The 21,645-nt window shown below is 41.9% G+C and overlaps 1 protein-coding gene across 2 annotated transcripts; it reads left to right on the top strand.

Moving 5' to 3' along the window:
- Positions 1–451: 451 nt before the first annotated feature.
- Positions 452–20,975, top strand: ubn2a (ubinuclein 2a). 2 transcript variants are annotated; one of them, XM_034582784.1, is made up of 18 exons: positions 453–1,096; positions 2,111–2,227; positions 2,656–2,754; positions 3,548–3,658; positions 4,838–4,941; positions 7,244–7,808; positions 9,647–9,717; positions 10,065–10,194; positions 11,312–11,418; positions 11,773–11,883; positions 12,527–12,670; positions 13,859–13,909; positions 14,048–14,090; positions 14,616–16,133; positions 16,211–16,418; positions 17,219–17,287; positions 18,194–20,702; positions 20,740–20,975. In XM_034582784.1, exons 1-17 carry the CDS (start codon positions 767–769, stop codon positions 18,238–18,240), a joined length of 3,825 nt encoding a protein of 1,274 aa, XP_034438675.1. In that variant the 5' UTR covers positions 453–766; the 3' UTR covers positions 18,241–20,702; positions 20,740–20,975. The 2 variants fall into 2 exon arrangements, with proteins under 2 accessions (XP_034438685.1, XP_034438675.1); XM_034582794.1 differs by lacking the exon at positions 17,219–17,287 and having other exon boundaries at positions 452–1,096.
- Positions 20,976–21,645: the final 670 nt, after the last annotated feature.

The raw sequence follows: 21,645 nt of genomic DNA, 5'->3' as shown, positions 1-21,645 counted from the left end.
AGATGGAGAGGCCCACATTAGTCTAACCATGCATTTGAACGTTATTATGTGACAATTGCACCATCAACCATCATTAATCCAAGCAGATCACCGTTGTGGTGGGGGTCGATCAGCAGGGGGAGATCAGTGTAAGTGAAGTTGATGAGCTGTGTTAGGGTGTTGTCACCTGTGCTTCCCCTCGAGGATTTGGTGCGTGTGAGCTGCTGCCATTGTAGGACAGAAAAACGCACAGCTCTGCATTTTCTCCAGCAGACAGACAGGAAGAGAAGAGAAGAGAAGTGGGAGCTGTGTGTGTCTGTGTGCACTTTATAAAGGTCATAATAGTACTAATAGTGTTGTTATTATCGCCTGTTGTGACGGGGGCGGGTTTAAGATCGGGGCACGCGCTGATTGGCTGAGGCGACGCTCCCCCCGCCCCTTCCTCGTGTCACGATGGTTCCGTTCGGTGCGTGTGCGCATGCGCAGCGACCCCTCTCTCCTGATATTTTATTTACTCCCGAAACCCAAGATGGCTCCTGTGAATGTCTCGGTCCCATAGCAGATTGAGGATGCGAGGAGCTGCCGAAAAAACTACTTTTCCGCCACCGTCGCATCCCCTGGATTAGAGGTCGCATGGTGCGGAGGAGGCCCTGAGCCGTGAGTAGGCACCGAGCAGCCGGCGGAGCTCCGTCTTCAATCCACCAATTCGGAGTAGTTTCGCGAAGTAGCTCGTCTCCTCGCTGTCGCTGTCTGTCCGGAGCGAGGTTCAGGCAGGCGGCTCATCCAAATGGCCGAACCGAGAAAAGTGCAATTTGTCACCCTCTCGGCCTTCGCAGCCGGGGCAGCCGCGGAGTCCAGGAAGCGACGGCTGGAGGATGGGGCCGACGTCAGCTTCGGCAGAGCCGGGGAGGTCGAGGCGGCGACCGGGGCAGGAGGTGGAGGTGGCGGCGGCGCTGCCAGCAGCAACGGTCGCCTCGGCAAGACCGACGGCGACGACATGGACAAGGCAGGAGGAGCCGAGAGCCGGACGACGATGCGACTCAACCTGCCGCTGTCCGAGCCCGACGACCGCTCCTCCGTCGAGTTTAATTACGGAGAACTCATCCAGAACCTGCAGGTAGGAAGCCGCCTGTGGAAGTGGAGTCAAAGAGGCCGAGTGGAGCTGGTTTAATGGCTGAAGTGTGAGGACTTGTCATTGCTGAGTGAAGAAGAGGAGGAGGAGGAGGAGGAGGTGGTTTGAAAGTGACCATTAGTCAGCGGCACTGTTGTGTTCTATTTCCACTCATGCGGAGAGTCGACTCTCGCTGTGTTTCTCCAACTTCAGCCGCTCTCTAACACACTGGAGCCTTTTAACCAAACACCGCCTCCTGCTCCTTCTCATGCCGACATCAAGCGGATCCCGTGCCGCTACCTGTGTCCTGTTCACGCTGACTTGCCCAGCAACAGCCCGGTCACAGCCATTTCTGCACTTGGGAATGCCACATGCAGCCTGGCCCTGTGGCTGCGGGTGATAGATAGATGAGAGAGCATAGCTGATGATGGAAGTACCAGGATGTAGCATGATGGCAAATGTCAGAGCTCAGGCATCAAACGCGGGCTCCTTCTGGATCCTGCGCACTTTGTTTAGGGCTGAAATGTTGTTTTATTCAAAAGGGAATTTGGATTAAAGAAAACAAAAAGAAAAGTTTGTGAACCACAGCATAATCAAACATTTCTTATTGGAATTCATAAGACGATCATTTCTGCACCATGTTTGGTATATTTAGTTTTTTCTGGATTCGGTTATTTTAGGTTTCATGGCAATACTATTACTACTACTACTAATTATAATAATAATGATATTGATTGTTTCAATTATGGACTCAGCTGTGTAAAATTAATTGATTTAACATTTTTATGCTGTGCATGTAAACTGGATGTCAGCGTTTTTACAAAGATACCACATGTGCAGGTTATTTAGGTTTCATGGCAATAATAATATATAATAATTGGTTTTCTTTGAGATGTAAACACATGCTCAGTGACACCCTGCTGAAGCTGATAGTGTTTCACTGTGGCCAGCATTGAAACTGTTTAACCCTGTTTAACATGCATTCGATCTTTAATATAACATTTTCAATATTTGTTCCAGGCAAAGAAGAAACCTCCGACAGTGACCTCAGTCCAAAATCCTAACGACCCCTTCAACGACGACGAGAAAGAGCAGCTCCAGGTGGAGGCAATGGCGAAAAAGTTTGAAAACAAATATGTGAGTTTTTATTTTATTGCAATTGTTAAACATCTGATCGTGTTAAAATTATACACTGACTAATACTGGATATATCGACATCTATCTTTAACTTTTAAAATCAAATAAATATTTATTTTCAAATAAATACAATAACAAAAAGCAAGATTGGGACATTTAACTCAGACAAATTAACACTCAATTATTAGGCTGATAGCAATATATATATATATATATATATACATAAATAAATAAATAATGTCTCTCACTGATATCGGCCTACATATTGGGCTGGCCAATATCGCTCAAGTTGTAGTTGTCTTCTTTGTACGTTTTAGGAAACACAAACCAAATCGCTGCAACAAAAGGGCCAAATGAAAAGGGCCAAACTTTAAATCAACTTATATTTGAACTGAAAACTTAGTATTTGGGTATGTTTTTTTTTTTAGGGTAATATAGGGAAGAAGAAGAAGGACAGAATGCAAGATTTGATCGATATAGGCTTTGGCTACGACGAGACAGACCCTTTCATCGACAACTCAGAAGCTGTGAGTCTTCTTTGCTTTATGATTTTTAACTTATGTGTGTATTTTATTCCCAGGATGTCACTTTCATTTAGTCTGATATCTCTATGTAGTCTTTATAATGACATCGAACCTTGATCTCCCTTCTCCCTCATTACCGGCTGATATATTTGCAGATATGACTCTCCTCTGGTTAAATGTTCATTTCCCGGCTTGCTGTTTTCAATAGTGCATTCAGAGACACTTCTAAAGATAGACACGTGTCCCTAATTAAAACCAACCTGAAACTACAGTCTAAAATCGTCTTCATGACTCATGAAAACATACGTGCAGCCTTCGTCCACACACTGACATGTATTTGTTTATGTTTTAGTGTTTGTTGCTCAGTATTCAGTGGATATCTGTCTATAATAGCTATGATAATGCTCTCTGTATTGATTCTCTGCCATAATACGATATTTGTTATTTTGTTTTGATAGCTGTTCTCTCTGCACTCTCCCATTGGCAGCGACTGTTTGACCCTTTTTCTGTTTGGATTTGCTCCATGATGGAAAAATGTTTTCATCTGTGGCCTGAGGCTCTGTGATTCTTCTCAGTGATATTATTTATTTTGGCGCCCAAGTCATCCATTTTCACTGACCCGCAGAAGAGCTTGGGCTGCTTTGTGAAATCATGATGAAAAACATTATCAGTTACTCAGCATGTTTTGAAATAGGGAGATGATATCCACATATCTTTTTAATGTAAGAGCCTTTCTTGTCTCTGGGTGTCCAGTGATCTTATACCACAAACTGTCTTCTGTTGTTATTTTTCTCAGTATGATGAGCTGGTGCCGGCCTCCCTGACCACAAAGCTGGGGGGATTTTACATCAACACTGGCACGCTTCAGTTCAGAGCTGCATCTGAGTCAGAGGGCGAGGAGGACAAGGTGAGACTACACCTTTTGTTTTTATTCATGTTTTTTAATGTTGACATTGTGAGAAAGGGTTCGTGAAAGCACGTATCTACAAGAAATAAGGATTACACATAGTCTGCTGCTTTATACATAGAGTTGTTTCTGTCATTTAGCTAATCCTCACTGATGTCAGTATGTTGCACATAAAAATACAATTATTTCAGGGAAAGACAATACAATTCATCTGCACCACAAACTGCAGCCTCCAAACTAACCATACAATTGAATCAACACATTGTAACCTTCATGACAGGAGGATTTCTAACACCTCAAGGTTTTCAGCAGCCAGTTATGCTGGACTCATGCGTATGCGCCGTGTTAATGACGGATAGTGGCTGTGCTCAACAACTGGTGGTGGCGCGATTGTCATAGTGACAAATCAGTGTCATGCTTGGGACACACAACATATCTGGCTTTTGTGCCATGATAGCTATCAATTCAGTGCTAAAGAGATGTACACGGGGGGGGGGGGGGGGGGGGGGGGGATCCACACACCAGGTTAGCCAGCTGCCTCCTATTTGCATCAAAATTATTCTATTGGCCCGCAGCTGCACTTGAAAGTTAGTTTAAGCACAATTTGATTGGCGATGACTCTGTTGCTGCATGAAAACGTATGCGGTAAGCAGCACAAGCCCCGGCACACATCAGAACCACAATGCAGTTCAGTAACACATGCCGTCATCCAAATCAAAGTGAATGAGCAGTGTTTCTCTTGACAGCCAAAGTAACTTATTTTGTTACAAAAAGTAAGGTTTAGATACACTTCAATTATATTGAAGTGTATCTTTTTAATTCATGACATCCCATTTATATATCCTGATCTACCTGTGCCAAGTTCAGGACATTGTAATGTATCACAGAACTTATAAATTTTTTGGTTCAATGCCTAAACGCACTGTGAATCTCTGCTGAGTCCTGCTGAGACACACGATTGTCTTCTCAACAAGAGCTTGATTTTCATTGATTTTCATTTCAGTGAGATAGAGGTAGACATTATCTTTCATAGCATCAAGAGTATTTTTTTTATGGATACATTGCTACACACACATCACTGTGTGTGTTTCTAAAGCAGAATTGATTTTCAGAAATGTTTTCCATTGTGCATTGTCGTCATCTGCTTAGACTTACGGAATCTATGTGCTCTTGTTTCAGAAACCAAATGACAACAAGGAACAGGTGATTAAGAAGAGAAAAAAGAAAGAAGTTAACAATCTGGAAGAGAAGAACCTGAAAAAGAACAGAGTACCCAAACAAGGGTAAGAATCATGGCTTCTATTTTTGTGGTTGTCTTGTTCCAGTTGGTGAAAGTGGATTTGTGCATTTAAGTTTTGGGGTTTATATTAATTAAAAAGAGGAATTAATGGCTCCTGAGTGGCTGAGCAAGCTGAAACTCCTGCCATGTCGGTAAGTTCTTGTCTTAAAGTCATCACTCTCCATGCATCTGTAAAATAGACCTTCGGGAAAAAATCTCTCACTTAATCAAATGCATCATTTCCATTAAGCGAAGCGACTGAAAACGAGTCTCTTCAAAATGTAAAAAAAGCACAGACACTGTTATGTAAATAGCCAAGTTTTTCCTCCTGTTTTTGAAAAGTCAACCTTTTGGACAGGCATGGATTTGTAGGCCACTGTGAATATGTGATGACGCATTCGTCCGCTCTTTACTCCGCTAATAATCCACCACCCTGTGTGACATTATACTCCTCTGCCTTTGTGCAAACCCACTCATACATCTATCATGAGGCAGGGATGCTGACTGTGTCTTGCTCTTTTCTGCTGTGACAAGCCAGAGCCTCCTTCTAGAAAATGGTCCATTATCCACGCTCAAATAAGCCCAATACTCCAACATGCCACCATTACGAAAACAACATCCAAAAATAGCAGCAGCTATTCCTATTGTGCTGTTATGAAATGGATGTTTTATATATATATATATATATATATATATATATATATATATATATATATATATATATATATATATGTATATGTGTGTGTGTTTGTGTGTCAGCTCTCTCTCAGCAGACTGCAGGTTAATCCCTCAGAATCCCCACGGTTCCATGCTCTTCCCGTGTTTCTGACTCGTCTTTGTCAGCGTGTGTTGATGCCTCAGTTTGCCATCTGAAAATGTGTGTTGCTGTATTCGTAGCAGGAATTTCATTTATTGTTCGTCTTGAAATGTCTTAGTTCGCTCCCTGGGATTTTGAAGGTGGGCTAGCAGATTTATGAAAAATATACAAGAGTGAAGTTGTCTGGCTCCAGTTCTCACATCTGCCCATTTACAACTGTTAACAGCAGCCAGAGAACCTGTTTACCGATCATAGGTTAGAGGTTAAGGTGGACTTCATCTTCCTGCTTAGTTTGTCGACTGCATGAATTTTAATGTATAAGTTTAAGTGTACAAGTCGATTAAATCGATTGTAACATGTTGCAGGACTCTTGTTGAGTACACCATGTTTTAATTGAGATAATAAAGCGTGGTGTACTGCAGACAAGCTGTGGGACATGTTTAATACAGAGGGACCTGGACTGATGCTCATATTGCTCTGCATTCTCAAAGAACTAGTCGTAAGTGTACTTGCAGAACTATCAACTTAGTCGACATAAAATTGATAAAAAAGAAAAAATGTAACTGATCATAGCAACCGCTAGCGCAGCATTTGTGTTGACTGAAATCACTTCAGCAGAACAGATGTATTTCTTAAGGCAAAAACAAAATGATATAACTTCTCCCAAAAAAGAAAGCAGCTAACATGGGTGTAGGTGCCAGGAATAAGTCTAATAAGAATATTATTATTATTATTATTATTATTATTATTATTATTTTGGTTATGATACAAGGTGTAATGGGTTTGTATTTGAGTATTATTTGATATTTATTGTTTATTTGTGATCATATTAATTTGGCAGGAAGTAGGTCACATAGGATATGGTTTATATGAGCGGAATGGTAAGGAATTAAGATGCAACTTCATATAGATGATCAATAATGTGGATACGATTAGAATTGTGTATAGAGGGAGATGAACATATTTGTCATGTTCCATGTAAAGATATCCTGAATTTGATCCGAACCAGGAAAAAACTGAGCTCAGGCTGAAAACAAAATGCTAATGCAGTCTGAGGTCAAAACATGTCTTAAAGGTTCAGTGTGTAGAATTTAGTGACATCTAGTGGTGAATTTGAATGTTGCAGCTGAATGCCCCCCCTTCCAAACATGAAAGAGAACCTGTGGTAGTCTTCAGTTGTCATAAAAACTCAAAACGTGTTTAGTTTGTCCAGTTTGGACTTCTGTAACAAACATGGCGGCCTCCGTAGAGAGGACCCGCTCCTGATGTAAATATAAAGTATTTAAATATAAAGGGCCAATTCTAGGGTAAAGAAAACAACAATTCAGTCAGTTTAGATGAAACACTAGTGAAAGCATCACAAGGATTATTTTATATTAATTTTATTTATATTTAATTTCTGCCAATAGATCCCTTTCACCTAAATCATACACACTGAACGTTTAACATTTTGCTAAAAAAGAGGCTTTGTTGTGTTTCACTTCATCAGGGTGACGACTCTCAACCTCCATCGACCGGAGAAAAAGAAGAGGAAGAAGCTGATGAAGGACTCGCTGTATCTGGCAGCCATGCTCCGCCGCTTCACCCGGGAGAAGGAGGAGATGAAGAAAAGAAACCCCACCATGGTTCACCCTAGTCTGGCAAGAGGCTTGGCTAACAAACCACACTCTGCCAACTCTACGAACCACCTGTTAGCCTCTAACTCTGCCCACCCGCAGGGCAATGCAGCCAGCAACGACCTCTCACTGACAGACCTCACCTCAGACCCTGCTGTGATGTCACTGCTGGGCTCAGCCAACGAGAAGGAGTTGCAGGATCTCCTAGGCGACTTGGACTTCAGCTTGTCGGACTCTGATCAGCAGCACGCAATGGTGGCGGCCAGGGAGAATGGCATTCTGGGAGTTGGTGTTCCGGGTCATAAAACAACAACAACAACAACAGGAGGAGGGGGACAAGGGCGCAGCCTAGGATCCTCCAGTGGACTTTTTTCTCCGCCCCCGCTTCCTGACGGACTGCCTGCTCCTCTTATTAAACGCATCGAGGACCTGCGGGCGGTGAGTCGACTGTAGCCTCGCTGTGGGTGGCTGCAATTACCGGCGAAGCCTTTTTATTGACGTTTAACACAAATGCCAGTCAGAGGAGAAAGTGGCATAAAATGTTATTGTTATTGTTCAGACCAATGAGAATAGTCTCTTTTCTAGGTATCGGCTCCAGGCATAACCCTGAGGGTTTTTATGTAACTGTAACAGGGCTGGAATTTCTACTTTTGAAGAAGTTTTCATGTTTTTGTTGCTCCTATATCTCAAAGCAACAGAGTCAAACTGTAGCTGAGAAATCTCTTCTAGTTGTTGGTAGAAATGTAAAGAGCGGCAGAGAGAGGCAATTAAAAAGAGAGATGCAAGTGAGGGATTACTGAGGTGATGAAGAGAAGAGTGAGGAGGAGAAATAAAGAATGAAATAGGTAGGTAGCATATAGGAAGGAGATTCATCACTTCACTTGACCTGTAGTTTGGTTTTTTTTCGTCCAATATTTCCTCTTAGATCTTGATAGATTTTGGTTTGTTTGTTACAGTGTAGCTGCTACCGTCCATTCACTTTTTACTTAGGAGCTGTTGACATGCAGAGAAGAACAAAAGCACAACAACTGCAATTCCTTTATTGTTTCAGATGAATCAGAAAAAAATCCCTTCAGGCACTTGATGATGCACACATGTTACCACTGTTTTATACAGATCAGGACACTTCCTGTGATCAGAAGGTGGATTTGACAGTAGTTTAAATTTTGATTATGACTTATGATTATGAGCTAAAACCACAAATTTACTATCAAAAACAAATCCTGTGGCTTCACACCACAAGTGAACCACACAGAGTTCCCTCTAAAGCCATTTTCAGACATGAGATCTGGAAAAGGTAGTTTCTGGAATTTGCCTTTCACATATGAACAATGCAACAGAAGATTGTTCGGATCAGGCGCATTCACAACAACAGGAAAATGTCCAGAACATTCAGCCAAGGGGTGTTGTCTGGGTAGAGCATACAGGAGACGGGGCATAATGTTCGGTTTTGCGGCCATCACGTGTTAAGAAATCAACATGCCCACTCCCTCGTGTGGAATTTTCCAGATATTTTCCTGCTGTATTCTCCCATGGGTTCACTCATACATTTTAACTGACTCCCACATTTGTGTCCTCACATAAGCAATTTCCCAAAAATTTCAGGAAAATGCTGAAAGCAGCTTAAAGGGCTAGTTCGCCTAAAAATGAAACTAATGAAACACATTATCTACTCCCCACTATGCCCATGAAGGGGTGGGTGAAGTGTTTGAGTCCAAAAAACACTTTAGGAGTTTCAGCGGTAAACAGTGTTGCAGCCAAATCCAATACAATTGAAGTAAATGGTGACCACTTCTTCAAAAGTAAAAAATACAACAGAAAAACATCATAAAATGCCTCCATACTGCTCCTGTGGTTGCATCCAAGTGTCCGTAAGCCCCAACATTCAAATTTGACTTGAAACGTCGTCATTTACACCATGTTTTTAGCCTAAATGTCTGCTGTGATCCATCGGCATAGTAGTGAGTAGATGAGTGAATTTTCATTTTTGGGTGAACTATCCCTTTAAGTGGACTGAGACCTCCCTGTTCGTTTGGTTTCCTCATTTAATCTGAGTGATGGAGAACTTTCTCAGCAGTGCAGAGTGGACAGAGTGTATTTATGAGATGTATAGTTAAAATTAGAACTTGGTGAATAAGGTCAGGATCAGGCAGGTGGAGAAGAAGTATTTGTGTCTGTCAGTAATGTCCTCAGAGGCTCAGCTCCACAGATATATGTATATTTATATGTGCTGTATGGAACAGTGCTGTTTGCTGACTCAACCCTTTCTCCCACAGGCCTCGAGGCAGTTTGATCAGGAGGGCAGGAAGAAATTTTTCACCCTGGACATGAATAACATTCTCCTGGAGTGAGTAGGACAGCTTTTAAATCACAGTCAGCCAAATCCCAGCTCACTCTCTCCTCCTCCCTTTCAGTCTTTCTCACTCATTTTCAGCAGATTTCCCTCATCACCTCTTCTGCTGTCTCTGTGTTTCTCCCTTTGTCTGTGTTAATGACATGCTACTCATTTCCATTCCAGTCTCTTGTTCAACCAACTTTATTTATGTTCATCCTCCTCCTCCTCACTCCTCCGTCACTGCCCTTCAGTCCTCAGTTCCTCTTTTATTCTTTATCTCCCTCACCACATCCTGTCCTTTTATTTGTCTGTCCCTGGTGTATCCCACCATGCTGACTTCTTCCTCTTCCTCCTCTCAGTATCGAGCTGCAGGTCCAGGAGCAGCCTCGCGAGGCGCGTTCAGACATCTACTCGCACATGGAGGCATTTGTGCCGTGCAACAAAGAAGCCCTCCTCAAACGGCTGAAGAAGCTCAGCCTCAACATCCAGGTGAGTGAGGAATCCACATCACATTGATTTAGGATGTTACTAGAAAACAAATCTTTCCTGCGGTTGTTTGTTTGATAGCTCACTAGACACAAGAAGTCAGATTCAGGGAGGGCTAAATCCTCTGTACATAAGGAAGATATCAGAAGTGCAGTCTCCAAATGGATTCATGCATCATTACATTTGTTCAATTTTGTAGAGGATTAGAATTGAAGCTTTGCAAGAATAAAATCCACATTCAGTGTAGAGAGGAACAATTATCTAAGATTAGACATTAAACCAGTGGTCGGCAACTGGTGGATCGCAGTCCAAAACTGGGCTGTTAGCAATAATATCTGGCATGCTAGGTATTTCTTTCTTTTTTCATAATATTGGACTGACACAAACATTCACAGGTACCGTAGGTGCTGATGTCAGTCATGGCAGAAGCAGTCATAGAATCACTTCTTTTTCAGGAATTTTGCCTACAAAGTAAAAGTGTGACAATGTTGACAGGCAAGGGGAGACACTTGGGTAGTGCATGCATGAGACAGGACATGACAGACAGACAGACAGCCCTTCTAGAAAATTTCAGGAAAATGTCTGGATTTACACCAGTGTTGTTTTTTTTATTGTCTCATTTGGCAACAAATTAATTCTCGTCTTTGTCCACAACATTTCAGCTCTTTGGGAATTTTTCATAACAAACGCATCACTCCATTTTCTGATTTGTATTTCATGTTTTTGAGCAGTTGAGTTGCTTTGTTCAGCTTTGGTCAAACCCCGAATCTGATCCTCTAGTGTCTCCACATTATTTTGTTATAAAGCTTAATCGCCACCACTGAGGCAGAGAAGGTGGATACCTTCTCTGCCTCAGTGGTTAATGTGCAGGGATCTCAGTGTCGCCAGACAAGTGCGACAACGACTGGCTCTGACAAACAGGCTTCCAAATGTCTTTTGTCATGGACCATTAAAGTATTATTGACAAATTACATCAACATACTGTCACACCCTCTGTTTTCCTTTAACTTTCTGTTTATCTCGTTGTTCTTTTTCTTTTTTCACACTGTTGCTGTTTTTACCTTTTCACTTCCTCCTCACCCTGACTTCTAACTCTTCCTCCTCCTCTTGGCTCCCTCAGGATGACCGAGTACGGGCGCCACTGTTGAAGCTGAAGCTGGCGGTGTGCAGTGTGATGCCAGAGCAGATAGCGAAATACAACATGGACTGCATGGCCAAGGTTGCAAAGTGAGTAACTAATTTTTTCTTTCAGAAAACGGTTGAGTAAACAACTTTGTCTTGACTTTCATTGTCTACTGCTTCCTTCCTTTTGACCAGTTGAAAAAACACATACAAAAATTAAAGTTGGACAATTGTTCAAGTAAATGTTGAGAGAATAGTTAAAAATTGTATTCGAATTTTAGCCCACATGTTTTTTGCAAGCTTGGTGTCTTCATAGTTCTTCCTTTTTATCTGGACACCAGACCATACAAACACAAGAATGTAATTATTATTGTTAAGAATTTCCAATTAAGTTTCTTCAAACATTTGTTTTATGTATGTGTGTTTATATGTTATTGACGGTGTGTGTGGGTCCTGCAGGCAGCAGTCAGAGGAGGGAGAGAAGAACGGCTCCGAGGAGGAGGATGAGGAGAAACCTGGGAAAAGGGTGATGGGCCCGAGGAAGAAGTTTGTCTGGGATGACAAACTCAGGTAAAGATGTAGCTGCAGTTTGTGTTTGGCGCTTGATGATTTGACACTCTATTCTGAAGTGTTCTCTCAAACCCATTCACTTTTATCTTTCCTGTCACCCTCCACCTTTGGTGTTTGAATCACGTAAACTTACACAGGCCTTTCAGATTCCTCAAAGTTACTGGGATGGAGAAAAATAAGGTTTTGAAAGTTATGAAAATTAAGTAAATCTGTTAGTATTAGTTGGTGAAGTCTCAGGATAAACATCCTCAGGAAAACCTGTTATGGTTTGTATATAGAATTATTTTTGAATATTTCAACAGCATTGCTTCACTTTTTATGTATAAATCCATGACAGATTTATTTCTTCACCAAACAGGATCCTTATTGTCACTGAGGCAATTCCGGAATTTTATGTCCACATGAAAGTGGAAATATTGAATAAAGAATCAGTGGCCAATGAAAAGACAAAAACCTTGACACTCACTTACATCTACTTTTCAATCATCATCCGTTTTCTCAACAGCGTTGACATTTTAGGATTTTTTTTCACACAGTGATTCTCACACTTGACTCCCTCCATCATTATGTGCTCTGCACCTGCAGCCTAGTTTAGATTTTAATAGTCTTGAATGTGTTTCATTGGAGATGTGTTTTTTTGCAGGAACCTACTGTGCAGCCTGGTGCGAGTGAAGCTGAGCTGCTATGACATGGAGAACCAGTGCTCTCTGTCTGTGGAGGAGTACCTCAAGGCCTTCTTAGAGAATGAGGTCAAACCACTATGGCCCAAGGGTTGGATGCAGACCAGGTCTGTGTGTGTGTCTGTGTATTTACTGGCTCAGACAATCACTAGTTTCTATAGAAAATAATTTCAACCAAAGACAGGGTTATAGCATATTGATATGACATTTAAAGCCACCGAGAATGGATGTCTTGTAGGTGGCCCCTAACTGGGCGTGGTTAATGGTTGTTTGTATGATCCTGCTATAATTAATCTGAAATATAATAGCTACAAAAACATTTTTTTCTGGAAAGCTAAGGCCTTAGTCTTCATCATGTTTTATGCTCATCAAGTCATGTAAAGTCTGGTAACAATTGGTTGTGGCACCGGGGGATTTCCCTTATCTGCCTACGGGAGATTAATGTTTGCATGATCCTGTTCAAACCATAGTTAAAATAACTAATGTGGTGTTAAGATATATTTTGTACATGTTTTTAGATTCTTTCTTTTTAATTTATAATATAATTTCAATGCTTTTCCTATTTATTAAGGTTTATTGATTTACAAAACCTTTAAGCTTAGGTTGTACTGATTTGAATGATTTGAGTGATGAGGTGTTAAAGAGTAAAGTCTTGCAGTGATACAACACTGAAAAACATTAGCTTTAGAAGTTTCATTTAGAAATTTAATTTAGAGGCTGTGACTGTTGAGCTCAATTAACAGTTTCATTTTTAAGAAAATGTACATTTACCCTAGTGGCTGATTCTTAAGTGCAGGTGTTTGGGAAGTCACTGAAATGGCAGCAAAAACAACAAAATATGTTTGCACAAGACAGTGTTAAAGTCCTGCAAAGGAAACAGGGAGAAGTATAAGATATGAACTGTTCAGCACATGGATCCATCCAAGGTAGTACAGAGCTTGTACACATAAGTCATGCAGCGTAATGAGATCAGAAGGTAGAATCAATCGATAGTAAAACGCCAACAACCAATAGTTTTGATCTTATTGAGATGTTAATAGAAATAGTTTAAAAGTTATTAAAATTGTTATATCACACACAAAACATAAAACCAACCATAATACATGACTGGTCAATCTAACACTCTCACTCTGTCCTCTGTGGGCTGGAGACATGTGGCTGTTATCATGTGCAGTGTAGCTAATTCATAATGTACTGTGGTTGTATGGGTAAACTAGTATCTCAGCCGCAGGTGAATGCACTCACTGTCTGTTCAGTCAACAGTTAACAGTGTTTTTTGTGTTTCTTCTGCTTAGGATTTTATTTAAGGAGAGTCTGGCTGTTCACAGTCACCTCACTGGAAACCTGTGAGTATGAACTTTATCTCAAACCGCTTGTGTTTCCTCACTCACACAAACCACTGTGGGATTTTTCAGAGACTGAACTTGAATTCAAAATGGAAATGGAAAAGGCTGAATATTTATCTGCTGATGTTTTTTTCACAGTGTCAAAAGGAGAATGGTGCCTGGGCCCAAGGCCAAAGCCAAGGTAAGTGATAACTCAGACCATGCATTGTATGTTATCTAAAAAGTATCACACCATTGTATCACATTGGCTCAGTTCTGGATACAGACTAACTCTGATTAATTTCATATAATATGACGGCCTGTAGCCTACTTCAACAGCTCATGTGGCTCATTTTGTATAATGCACATTTCCACTACTTTCATCAGTAATTCAGCAGAGTCATGTTATACACACCATTCTGCTGCTCCAAGTTTTAATTCCAATGATTCCACCTGCTGTTCTTTGAATTTATATTATGCTACTGGCAACAAAATTCATCACTTTGGGATGTTTTTTTGTACATTAAAAGCCAAACTATAAAATGAAGGCTATAACATTTTAAACAAGGCAACAGATAAACCTTGTTGATGCTGTTTTGAGTTTCGTTAACTGATGAACAAAAGAAATTAGAAACAAAGTTTTTTCTGATGTAACTGAGGTAAACTTGAGAATAAACTGGTCGTTTTCTTTGTTACTGATGCTCAACAAACCTCTTCTGTTCTTCAGGAGGGTCTCTGGATCCACAAACCACCTTTCACCATGATGTCCACACCGTCTCTGTCCACCTCCACATCTGCTTTGAACTCCAACCGCCAGCCCCTCTCCTCCTCGCCCTCGGAGCCCATCTGTCTGTCGGACTCCCTGGATGAGGATCTGACCGCTCCCTCTCTGGACTCCATCTCCCACGCTCTGGCCCTCCTCAGCAATGCGTCCAAGGGCCTTGGGCCCTCAGACAGCCCCTTGTCGCCCCCACCCCTGCAAATCCCCACCACCTCTCCTCCTCCCGTCACCCCTCACTACCCTGCAGCGTCTCAGCTCTCTGCCTCGGTCACATCCACGACTCAGCATCATTCCCTGTCTAAGGTGGAAGCCGCTCCACTGGCAGCTGGGTCTGCTGGGAATTTGCCAATAACAATAACAATGCTACCAAGCTCCTCTTCTACCTCCTCTTCCTCGTCTTCAGCTGTTTCCTCCATGGCTCGGTTGCAGGCTACAGGCCTGTCATTGGCCCCCAGGACTACAGATGCAGCCTATGGTATGATCAAAGGATCCGCCATCGTGAGTCAAACCCAGAATCAGAGACACGTTACCTTGGTATCACCCAGTCACAGAACAAGCTCAATGATTGGTGGGAGTAGCAAAATGCACCTACACCCCTCCCCATCACCTCAGAGGCAACGGCCTCCGCCCACAGCTTCCCCTCTGCTGCCCCCCCATCAGAAGGGCTTCGTTAGCCCTGCGGGGATACTGGGAACTATGGGAACTCTTCAAGGACTGGCTAAGAGCAGTGCCAAAGCCGGTAGCATCAGCAGCAACGGCAGCGCCGTGAGCAGCAGCATCACACCTTCTTCCTCCCCCTCATCCCAGTCCCGCTCCAACTCTACCTCCCACCCCAGTCTGCAGTCCTTCTGCCCCACCTCCTCAGTGGTGTCCTCGCCATCCCCCATCTCCCATACCTCACACTCCTCTCAAGCTAAATCTCACACACACCACCACCACCAGTCCAACTTCATCACGCCCATGCAGGCCACCCTCACAAAGTCCTCCCACAGCAGCAACTCCTCTTCCATCATCAAGCTCACCCCTCGGCCTCCTGCACCCACTCCACCTCCCTCCTCCTCCCCGTCCCCTTCATCCTCGCCCTCGCTCCCACTTTCCCATCAGATAATCCCCAGTCAACAGCAACACCACCAGTACTCCCCCAAAACCTTCAGGCTGCCCTTCAGCGTGTTGGGCAGTGGGCAGATGAAGCAGACACAGGGCAGTTGTAGCTTTGTTGGAGGTCAGAAACCTCAGTCCTCCACGAGCAACAGTAGCATCATCAACTTCAACAACAAGGGAGTGGTGTCAGTTGTCTGCAGTCACCCGGCCAAAACACCACCGTCTTCTTCACCTTCAGTCTCAGCCAATCATGGGCCGAGGCAGAGGGTGGCAGGTGGGGTCAACTCCGGCTCGAAGGCGGGAAACGGCTGGATGGCTTCAGGAACTTTGGCCTCATCCTCCACAACGTCACACCTCTCACAGGTTAGTGTTCATTCTAATGAGAAGAATATAAACCAAAGTACAAGAGAACATAATCTGACCGCATGTGGTTTCTGCAGGTAACAACAGCAGGCACCTCCCTCCTCTGCAGCCCCTCCACTCTGCCCATGGGCTTTGGCATGTTGGGAGGCCTGGTGCCCGTCTCACTACCCTTCCAGTTCCCCCCCTTGCTCAATTTCAGCCCTCCTGGAGCCCCAGGGGCTGCTGGCATGGGCTCGGCCCCCAGCTCCAACTCAGGATACCCCCTATCACAGAGCGACCTAATTGGTGAGCAGACACACAAGTCACATGTAGTGATTTTTCTTGGAGTCCCGTAGTAAAAAAGGCTAGAGAGGAGCATTGGTGAATGGACATTTTACAAGACACATGTAATATTGGTAAAAAATCTGGTTTTATCAAAGATTAGCTTAGTGAGGTTCTATATCAGTGTATTTTCAGACAGGAGTTAATACTAGATTAGTTTGAGTATTTTCAGCAGCACATTATTAAACATTTTGGTCCACTAGTGAGTTTTTACAGAAACAGAACAGAAAATAAACGACAGTGACAATGATCATTTTCATGAGGGAACATGTCGGTGTAAACATACTCAGTGAGTTTTTACCTGTTTCTGTACAACAATGGAGTTCGATTTCACAGAGGAATAAACTACAGTTTAATAGATTATATTTGGTAATAGAATTGTTTCTGGGCTGTATCCTGCTGTGACTTGTTTCTTTTGGCCTTTTACAGTTTAAAAAAAAACTCAAAATTTTTTCTTCACATTTCTGTGAAGATTTATGAGAATATACTGAGTATGAAGCAGGATGGTTTTAATCATAGCCAGTATATTAAGATGGACGACATGACTGCTCCCCAAGAAGCACCACTGTCTCTCACCTTTGTTCCCTCCATCTTTTGTGTCTGTCTCCGTCATCTCAACCTTTTGTACTTGTGCTCCTTGCTGCCACTTCACTTTGATCCCCTCCTCTCTCTTTTGTTGCTTCCATTTTAACATGTCCGTCCCCCCCCCCGTATTGTTGTTGTTCTCACCTCATCTGTCCATCCTTCCCTCCATCTCTCCTCAGATCTGTATAAAAGTCTCCAGTCAGGGTCGCAGGCTGCCTTACCTCCTCACTTGCAGCTTGCTTTCTCAGGTAATTTGCATTTCTCCTCCTCGCCCTGACCTCCATCTGTCTGTGTCAGGTCGACCTGTTGTCCCCTGCTCAGCTGCTGTGTTGTTTGTGTGTCTTTGTTCTTGCTTCAGTGTTGTTGGTGTTGCCATGCCTCTGGCTTGTCCTCTGTAGCTCTGGCTACAGTTGGTAAATCACTCAAACAACCACAAAGATATAACAAATAAAAATAGATGCAAAATGCCAACAAAGACACTGAAAAATACCAAACAAATGGCCAGAAGTAACACAAAGAGATGCAAAATAAATAGAAATAAATGACCACAGATGTAAATGAACGTTAGACAACACACCCACAGACTCATAACAACCACTAAGAGCCTTTTACTTGTCTGTGCCTCAGGGACAGTTTCCCCTTTACCCGTTCACATACTGAAGGGTTTCAAATTGATAACAATAAAAAATATTGATCAATACATTTTCTTTCATAATGAACACATATCATAAATTAACGTTTTAGCTATTGATGACTTTAATTAGTTTTTATTAAGAGCACTTATAAGAATATGTTGTGAATGGGAAGCTTTAAAGATAAAATAAACTTGTCATCGCCCTCTGGAGGACAAACTGTAACAGAGACATTATTTCTAATTGCCTTAAATTTCCTCTTAACATTGTACACTGCATACAGTATAGTGTATACTAGTATAAAGTATTTACTTATATACTGGTATAATATGTGATATGTTGACAATGGGATTTGTCAAGTCTGACACAAATGATTAATCAGTTATTATATTTGTAATTTTGTTGAGTGGTATGAGGAGGAGCACTGTGTGAACTTGCCCAGTAGCAGAATCAGTTGATGCTCCAGGCTGTTGGATCTCTTACAGAGTTATTAATATGAAATCTGCGTCTTTCTTCACGCAGATGCGAACCAAAGCCAGGGAGGAGACGTGAAGAGGAAATCCCACTGACCAATAGCAGCACAGTAGACAGACACCAGTGGGGTGACATCACCACCTCCTGGACACTTCCACCAATAGAAATCTTCACTTTGAGTGACATGATGATGTGGTATGAGGGGGGCGGAGCTCCACTGCCTCTTTTAAAAACGGACCTATAGGAGAATCAGTTTATCCTCGCTACAAGTGGCAATGATGAATTAATGTAACTGTATTTTCTAATGAATCGGGTATGAGAACAAGACGGAGTGAATGACGAGAACACTTACCTTTGTTCGGCTTATTTTTGTTTAATTTCTTTTGTCGACATGTTTACATATGACAGACCTTGATCACTGTGGAATGAGCGTGAGCGAGGTGGTGGCAGTACAGACAAGAGTAGTAGTACGCTACGTAATATAATTTGTATTTAAGCTTATGCGGAGTAACAGGACTCTTGTTCTTGCAGTACAAAAAAAAAAAAAGAAAAACAGACTGAGTAATGAATTTTTATTTTTCTGTCTTTTGTCTCAGATGTGGGACTTTGTCGTGTCTGTAGAAATTTTGTTGGTCACCTCTGCTCCTACAAATGACTGTTAAGTAGTAGCTTAAATTAATATTGATAAATTATTTGTAATTTACACAGGGACAACATGTTATAGTGTGTGTGTGTGTGTGTGTGTGCGCTATAGAGAGAGCTAGCGAGCGAGCATTGAAGTTGATTTGAATGTGTGTGTATGTACATAAAAATACACAATATACTGTTAATTTCTTTCCAGATAATTCTGTATGAAAGGGCAAGGACGTGTAAACCCCCCTTTTCACAATAACGAGCGAGTGTATCTGATGCCCCTCTCTTGCTCAGTGTGTTTTTGGTGCTGTTTAATCACACTGGACCTTTTCTGGAAAAAAGACTTGAATTGAAAAATTTTCTGGCTCCTCTTCTGGAGAGATGAGCTCCCTGTGAGAGAGGGGGAAACGTCAAGATTGTAGCCTACTTGAATTGTTTAATTTTTTTCTTCTCTTTTTTTTTTGTGATTTAAGATTTTTCATTTACTTTCTCTGCTTATTGACTCAAACCAACTAAATATAACACAACGCCTTAGTTTGTATTGATAAAGTATGAAAAAGATCTATGCAGGACTGTAAAACGCTCAATGCAAAAGTGCAAGTTGTCGCTTGGCTTTCAACCTCTACTCAACTTGTCAGCACGTTTTTTTTTGTTGAAGTTGTGAATGTGTGTAGATGATCTTGTTGTGACACTTGAGACTCCTTCATTTCTCACGTGTGTTCAGACGGACTGGGAAGTGAATTTTAGAAGCGGACTGTTTGCACGCAAGATCACGGGAAAGATGCGATTAAGTACAAGGTGCAATTCGGCTTTGTCTGTGTGAATTAAATGTTTCTGCTTTATGCCACATTGACATGATAATGCTGCTTTAACGCAATGGTAGCAGTGTTCACGCATTATTCCAATATTGCCATGTCTGCGACTTCATGAGCTCACAATTCAAGATGCTGTGTCATGTAGGGCAGGACAAGGCCTACGATTATATCAATATGTGACGATAAATGTCACATCAAACAAATCTGAGGTCGATATGTTGTCTCCTCACTGCTTACACAATGCATAAGCATTCTTTTGATATATTGAATCTATTGTTTTACGCAGTGTTAAAATACTGTGCATTGACAGTAACTATGTTACTGTATCATTAAATGTGGTTGAGTAAAAATGGCGATGTTAAGCGGCCATATTTGTTTGTTTTCAGGCTCTTGCATATCGGAGCAGACTCGGATGTATCAGAGCTTTCAAGGAGAAAATTTGTTTCACATTTGTAATTACATCTGCGAGTAATTAATGTTTTTTACAAGTTGTCACTTGTAAACTCTACCTGATGTCTGCGGCATTAGCCAGACTGCTTAGCATCTTTTTTAAAAATTGTTATATCTGGTTACACTTAATAATGAACTGCTTAAAATGACGCAAGTAGCTAACTTAAGGTTCAGGGAAATTTGAGGCTTAAAACTGGAGTAATGCGTGAACATGTTTTTCATGAGCAAAGCCTTTTCGTTGGGCTTTATAAAAATACTTTAACATTCAGAAACAATAACTAAAAGAGATAACTGCTAACAGGAACCAGAGTTTGGCAGCTGATTCAAACGCAGATCAGCAGAAATGGCCTCTGCGTATGTTGGTGACTAGCTTACAGCGAACGTCATGGCGGCTGCAAAAACATGCTAACATTCAAACTCCAAGCAACAATTCCCCTCGCTGTCGGTCTGAACACCGTGGATGGAGAAACCTTCCTTCTGTTAAATACCTCCGTTAACAAAACCGTTCTTCCTGAGTCTCTCCTACTTCTTCCTCACCTCCCCCATGTGTGTTGGACCGACCCGCAGCGCCGAGAACGACGCCAAAGATTGCTACTGTTGTCTTTTTTTAGATGGGGTGTTGCTGGTCAGCATGTGTGAGAGTATGTATGTGTGTGTGTGTGTGTGTGTGTGTGAGAGAGTATGTATGTGAGTGAGTGTGTGTGTGTGTACGTGATTTGACTTTACTCCCCATAACCGTAAACCCATGAGTGTCCTAGTGAAGTCGTGACCGGAGCAGTGGGTGACGTCTTCTAAATTGTGCTTTCTTTGGAGGTGGGGGAGGATAAAAATGACATTTCGTGGTTAACTGGTTATTATAATTTAATTTGGTCTTTTGTAGATTATTTTTGTGTGTCAATTATGAAATTAAACAAAACAGGTGGTTTTCACGACGACTGTTATTGACTTGTTTCTTTTCAAAGCTTTTAGAGCTGCACCTGCTATTTTCACATGCTTTTCATTGGCTGGACTGGATGAGGTGGGTGGGGCTAGGTGAACTGGAAACACCTTTTAGAGGGCGCCAGAGGAAAAGGATTTGAGTGTTGATGGGTTTTTTTTTTTTCTGTCATTTCAGTTTAATGTTTTCTAGTTTCATGATTTCTCATACTGAAGAAAAGGCTTCTAGAACATTAACACTGAACAAAATGACAGAATTAATCCCACCTTGCTGCAGAGGGCGCTGTTGCTTGGTAAAAGTTACATGGTGTTGCTTTAAATATCAGAAATAATTTCCTTTTATTTTTTAGTTATGTGATCATATTGTTTATATTTCACTTTATTAAACGTCTCTTTTGTCTGTTTCTATAACAGAAATTCACTAGCATAGATTCTGCTTCCTGGCACAGGCGTCAGTATTCAGCTCCAAAAACAAACGACAACAGCATCGCAGCTACAATGAATGTTTTATTTTCCTTTTACAAAAACAAAACAGAACAAAATTACCATCTAGAAATACAGATAAACAAGAAATAATAAGATGGGGAGTATTTGCAATCCAATGCTGGTTGTCAACAGCCAGCTGGATAATAAAAATGAAAGTGAGTTAACTACTTGTGGATGTTA

The sequence above is a fragment of the Hippoglossus hippoglossus genome, chromosome 1 (genome assembly GCF_009819705.1).
Source record: "Hippoglossus hippoglossus isolate fHipHip1 chromosome 1, fHipHip1.pri, whole genome shotgun sequence".
Taxonomy (NCBI): Eukaryota; Metazoa; Chordata; class Actinopteri; order Pleuronectiformes; family Pleuronectidae; genus Hippoglossus; species Hippoglossus hippoglossus.
The sequence above is the reverse complement of the archived record's forward strand: the minus strand, read 5'-3'. Positions and strand labels throughout refer to the sequence as shown.

What these genes read in the sequence shown, in the direction of transcription:
- ubn2a (XM_034582784.1), top strand. Translation starts at nt 767, where the DNA reads ATGGCCGAACCGAGAAAAGTGCAATTTGTCACCCTCTCGGCCTTCGCA. An exon ending in AACTCATCCAGAACCTGCAG is followed by an intron (nt 1,097 to 2,110) that starts GTAGGAAGCCGC and finishes TATTTGTTCCAG; the next exon opens with GCAAAGAAGAAACCTCCGAC. An exon ending in AGCTCAGCCTCAACATCCAG is followed by an intron (nt 10,195 to 11,311) that starts GTGAGTGAGGAA and finishes TGGCTCCCTCAG; the next exon opens with GATGACCGAGTACGGGCGCC.